Genomic DNA, 5,878 nt, shown 5'->3' on the forward strand with positions numbered 1-5,878 from the left:
GGCCGGGCGGGAGGAGGGCAGGGGCTCGGGGCGGGCGGGGGCTGACTCAGGCCGCAGGTATGAGCCGGGGCCTGTTTGCAGGTGGGGCCGCGGGGCCTTTCTGCCCCACCGCCGCCGGAGCCTGCTGCAGTCACCAGGGGCCGGCGGGAGGAGACGAGCTGCTCGGCACTGCCCGCGGATGCGGAGGGAAGGGCGAGGCCTCGGGTCCCAGCAGTGCGGCCTCAGAGACCTCACGGCCCCCAGGTAAGAGGCAACAGTGCTTCAGGCTGTGCCAGGCCACGCCACGCCATGCTATGGCAGGCTGTGCCGTGCCAGACTGGGCTGTGCCAGGCCACGCCAGGCCGTACTAGGCTGTTCCAGGCCATGCTGTGCCGTGCCAGGTCGTGCCGTGCTAGGCTGTGTGCTGGCTCAGCTCCAGCACGCTACCGGGTTCCGGTCTCTGTCCCCCAAGCAGAGCGGGTGCCATGGGCAGGGCAGGGCGGGGGGCACTGGGAGGTCCCTGTGGTGGCACAAGGCCTCTCGCTGTGGGCTAGGCTGTGCCACTCTGCCAGCCGTGTGCCTGCTGGGTGCTGCAGGAAAAGCAGCTGGGGCTGCGTGTGGGAGAGGGGACACAGGCAGAATTTGTAGGGGCCTGGGGGACAGAGGCACGGGCCTACTACTGAATGAAGCTTCTCTCCACAGCACGGTGGCACCCGGCCCTGAGCCATGGCGCTGCTCACCCACCTTCTTGCCTGCGCCTTTGGCATGGGCTCCTGGGTGGCCATCAACGGGCTGTGGGTCGAGCTGCCGCTGCTGGTGACGGTGCTGCCAGAGCAGTGGGACCTGCCTTCCTACATCACCATCATCATCCAGATGGCCAACGTGGGGCCACTCTTCGTCACCCTCATGCACCGCTTCTGGCCCGGCTCGCTGAAGGAGGTGGTCGTTATCTACGTGGTTGTGTCCGTGGGCATCGTGGCCTGCTTGCTGCTGGCCTTCCTCTGGGACTACACATCCCCCATCGCAGGGACAACTCACAGCACCGCATTCCTGATCCTCACCTTCTTCCTGGCCCTGGTTGACTGCACTTCCTCCGTCACCTTCCTGCCCTTCATGATGCAGCTGCAGGCCCAATACCTCACCACATTCTTTATAGGTGAAGGACTCAGCGGGCTGATCCCTGCTCTCATTGCCCTGGGCCAGGGCTCTGGCATCTCCAGCTGTGCCAATGTCAGCCAGATGGTCAACATCACCTCTGGCAATGAGACCATGGAGGGCACTATCTTCCGGATGGAGACCCACTACCTCCCAGCCCGCTTCTCTACCCTCATCTTCTTCCTCCTCATGACTGCGATGATGGTGGCCTGCTTGGTGGCTTTCTTCTTCCTGACCAGGCAGCCCAAGGTATGGGAGCTCTCGCAGCAGCAGTTTTATCCCAGCACCATCATACTGAACTCCTTTGACCAGATCCCTGAGGATGATGGTGGCACAGGGAGAGGCGAAGGCTACTCATGCCCAAAGAGCACCAAGCGGCCGATGGAGACCCACCCGGAGAAGGTTTCCTACTCTGTGGCCAAGCTTGCCTTCATCTACCTCCTCATCACTTGGGTGAGCTCTCTGACAAACGGGGTCCTGCCATCCGTGCAGTCCTACTCTTGCCTGCCGTATGGCAACACCGCGTATCACCTCTCGGCCACGCTCAGCTCCATGGCCAACCCTCTCGCCTGCATCGTGGCCATGGTCCTGCCCAGCAGGTAGGTGTGGGGGACCCAAAACAGCCCCATTTTGGGGTGCTGGGTGAGAGTCCCAGGAAGCTGGGTGTCCTCAGGGGGCGCATGCCCTGGCATCAGACTCACCCAGGGAGGACGATGGGGCCAGCATGGAGCCTGCTCAGTGGGCAGCCCACGCCATGGGGCTGTGCCTCTCTCTGTGCTGGGGTGGCAGTGCCGCTCGGTGTCACCTACCTGTCCCTTGCAGGTCCCTGGCCCTGCTAGGCACCCTCAGCCTGGCGGGCACAGGCTTCGGTGCCTACAACATGGCCATCGCGGTGATGAGCCCGTGCCCGCTCCTGCAGCATTCCCAGTGGGGCGATGCCATCATTGTAAGTCTTCAGGTCCCTCACCCTTCGGGGGAGGTCTCAAGGTCCCCACTGACTGCTCTCTCCTGTGCCACCAGATCCTCTCCTGGGTGCTCTTCACCGGAACGCTCTCCTACGTGAAGGTGATGGCCGGGGTCATCCTGCGGAGCCGCAGCCACAGCGCGCTGGTGTGGTACGGGGCGCTGGAGCAGCTGGGATCCCTGCTCGGCGCCCTGCTCATGTTTCCCCTCGTCAACGTTTATGGCTTCTTCCAATCCGCCGACTACTGCAGCCTGCAGTGCCCAGTGTGAGCACGGTGTTCCTCTTGTGTTCAAACAAATAGAAGGAGTTTGCTCAGCCCTTTGGCCTGTGCCCAGACCTGCTGCTTCCCCCTCACCTCTCTGCACCGGGGCTCAGCACCCCTGGGAGCAGTGTTTGTGTTCTCATTCCTGTTCTCCTTCTCGTTCCCGTGCCCATGCCGTAGTGGAGAGCAACGGCTGCCCTGGAATGGGAGGGCTGCAGCCATCGTCAGAGTGAGACAAAGGTCCCCCCGGAAAACCAGCAGCAGAAGGGGACACAGGCACAGTGGGATGGGGGTAACCTTCCCAGGGAGCCCTTCTAGGGCTCTGGCAATGCTTTCTGTTCTCCCCCCACTGCCCTGCACCCCATTGCGCCCCACAGCAGCCCCCGCATGGTCTGGCTGCGCTCAGACGGGAAGCGCTGGGGGGGGGCACACAGCTGCAGCACAGCCCCATGCCCACAGCCATGCCATGAACGGTGCGAGGCTGTCACACAGCAAGGGGTGGCAGAACTGTGCCACCTGGTACCCGACCGCACCTCGGCTGTGCCAACAGGGGGTCCGGGGGGGCCCGGGGGGCAGAGTCAGCCCCCAGGCCGGGCAGCACCCGGTCTCCACACGCGCCTGCGCCCCTTCCCCGGGGCACGAGGCAGCCGGGCCTTTGTCCCCGGCTCTTTGTCTGGCAATCTGCTCCCCTCGGGAGCAGCAGCGACAGACCCGCTCTGCTGTGCCTTAACGATGCAGAGCCGAGCAGCCCCCGGCCCCGGCTGCGTCCCGGCCGCCTGCGGGAAGGACGCGGCTGGAATTGCTAATCGTCCACCGCCCCACACGGGTCCCACGGCCTGGGCTCGGCACCGCGCATCCCCCATGCACAGGGGGAGCGTGGGGAGAGGGACAGTGCTGAGGGCTGAGCAGCAGCGGTGGATGCAGGGGCACCGTGGGGGGCTTGTCCCATCCCGAGAGCTCGGCGCGTCCCACAAACCTTGCAACGAGACCGTGAGCCAAAGGGATCCAGCCCTCCCCCCCGTGCCCCACAGGAGGATGCTCCTGCCCATCCCAGACACGCAGGTCCCCAAAGACCCTCGCCCCGCAGACCCCCGCCGCCCCCTCCCTTTCCAGCACGGCACAGGGGAACAATCGCCTCCGAGCTCTGCGAGCGAGCAGGAATTATTTCCATACAGCTGCTCGGGAAGGCAGGGATAGGGATGCAGCCATCACCCAGCCGTGCTCCAGGAGAACGCCCGGGCCTTTCTTCTGGAGCTCCCCCTCCCCGCCGTGGTGGGGGCAGGTTTGGGGGGGCCCAGCCGTGCTGCAGTCAGCAATATTAGCACAGCTCCGCAGGACTGATTGCAGGTTATTAACATACATTATCTCAGTCCCCTGCCTCTGAAAGGAGCCAGTTCCTATTCCCCCTCTCCCAGCCCTCCCTCCCCCTGTCTTTTACACTTAATTACCTCCCTTATTACACCACAGCCTGGAGAGAGAAAAAATCACAGGGCAGCGGGCAGGCAGGCAAGCTCGGCCCAACTAGGGCGTAAGTAATCGCCCGTTCTGCAAACGTGCCTTCAAGAAAAGTGATCGCACACACACAGATAAATAAATAAAGGAGCTCAGGGCTGGGAGCCGGGGGCCGGGGGATGGAGATGCTGGGGCCAACCCCAAGGCTGCACCTCGAGGAGAGGTGACCTTGGACTTGGACTGACGTCAGGGCTGCACCGCAGGGCCAGATGGGGCTCATGCCATGGCCCCGGCGAGCGCTGCTGGGAAGGAGTGGGCCCCAGTGCCATGGGGGGAGCAGAGTGGGAGCCCCAGCCTGGGAGTGGGAGTGGGGTGAGCTGTGGGGGTGCCCCTGGGATGAGAGATGCACTGGACTATGGGATGCTGGGGGCTATGGGCACCCAGGGCTATGGTATGAGCTGGGCAACAGGACGTGGGGTACCCGGGGTTATGGGGTGTCCTAGGCTATAGGATGCTGGGGGCTATGGGTATCCCAGTCTATAGGGTGCCCTGGATTATGGGATGCTACAGAACATGGGTACTCCAGGCTATGCTGTGACATGGGCTATGGGATGCTATAGAATTTGGGGTATCCCCTGGTATCCCCCAGGTTAGGGGATGTCCTGGGCTATGGGATGTGGTGGAGCATGGGATACCTTAGGTTATGGGATGCCACACAAAGCAGTGAGTGTATGGTCGCTGGCCCCGCACAAATGCAGCACAGAGATGCCCCCAGCTCCCAGCACAGCTTAAGGAACACATGGCCATCAGCGTGCCACAGGCAGCAGTAGGATTGGGGTGCCACCACAGGGTGCTGCTCTTGTCCCCTGCATGTGACACTGTGCACCCAGCCGAAGGGCACCATCAGGAGCCCACACTGACTGCCGGTGACGGACCTTGGGCTGCTCAGGGCTGAGTGCTGCAGTGCTCTCGGTGCAGCACAGGGCTCGGACAGCGTGGCCTTTCCCCAGGTGCTCAGAGGAGAGGGGGATGCTCACGGCGTAATGGGGGGAGCACCAGCTTCAAGGGCACTGCAAAGCAAGGCAAGGCTGGCTGAGGTTCCCAAGCTGGTGGCAGGACAGGGATCCACAAGGAGCAGGTCCTTTGTGCTGGGTTCCCCTGCTCGCTGTGCCCCACGAGCCCTTTGTCACCTCCAGCTGGCACAGGGGCTTGCTCCAGAGCTCCCACTGTGGCTCCCAGCTCAGTTTGCAGGGCTCTGGCCGTGCAGTGAGAGCAGTGATGGGGAGTAGAGGTGCTCCAGCCAGGTCCCCTCTGTCATTTGCCAGCCCCAAGGACGGCCAGCTTGGGACCACAGCCTGCCGGCAAGAAGGGCCTCATCCTGCTCCGGGGGGGGCTGGGGGGACCGGCGTGAGCGGCTGTGCCGCGTGCTCAGTGCAGAGAGGGGAGGCGGCGGGGGGGGGGGGGGGGGGCTCCGGGAGGGAACAATGCACCGCCACGAGCCCGGCTATTGTTGTGGGCTGCGAAGGTCACGGCACTTCCCCCGGGACAGGGATAGGGATAGGGACATGGGAGAAGGACAGAAGGTGGGGAAAGGGACAAGGGAAGAGGGATGGTGACAGGGGAAAGGGACAGCGGGCAGGGATGGGGATGGGACAGATGGGACAATGAAGAGCGGCTGGGGACAGGGAACGGGAATGGGGACAGAGAACAAGGGAAGGGACAAGGGAAAAATAAAGGGGTCGTCTGAAAGGGACAGGGGACAGAGATAAGACAAGGGAGAGGGACACAGAACGGGGTTAGGAACAAGGAACAGGGATGGAGATAGGGGATGGGAACCGGGACAGAGAATGGGAACAGTGACAGCGCCTGGACCCCCGCCCCGTCATTCACAGCCCCGGGGGCTGGCGGCAGGGAGACAAAGGCAGCAGGAGGCAGCACCCCCACCCCCCCCCGCCCCATGTCCCCGCGTGTCCCCATTGTCCGCGGCTACGGGTGGGGGTGGGGGGGACAGAGGGAGGCGGGGAGCGAGGACCGGACCCAACACTGCCACGACGCTCCGGGGGGCT

At 63.8% G+C, this 5,878-nt stretch overlaps 1 protein-coding gene across 3 annotated transcripts in view; it reads left to right on the plus strand.

Moving 5' to 3' along the window:
• SLC52A3 (solute carrier family 52 member 3) overlaps nucleotides 1–2,416 on the plus strand; it is a 3,788-nt gene extending 1,372 nt beyond the window's left edge. For all 3 annotated transcript variants that reach the window (XM_021416780.1, XM_021416781.1, XM_021416782.1), the window contains 4 exons: nucleotides 82–243; nucleotides 682–1,733; nucleotides 1,957–2,080; nucleotides 2,155–2,416. In XM_021416780.1, coding sequence (XP_021272455.1) covers nucleotides 706–1,733; nucleotides 1,957–2,080; nucleotides 2,155–2,367 — 1,365 coding nt within the window. In that variant the 5' untranslated portion in view covers nucleotides 82–243; nucleotides 682–705 and the 3' untranslated portion in view covers nucleotides 2,368–2,416. The remainder of the gene's footprint in view (nucleotides 1–81; nucleotides 244–681; nucleotides 1,734–1,956; nucleotides 2,081–2,154) is intronic.

Source organism: Numida meleagris, chromosome 19 (genome assembly GCF_002078875.1).
Source record: "Numida meleagris isolate 19003 breed g44 Domestic line chromosome 19, NumMel1.0, whole genome shotgun sequence".
Lineage (NCBI taxonomy): Eukaryota > Metazoa > Chordata > Aves > Galliformes > Numididae > Numida > Numida meleagris.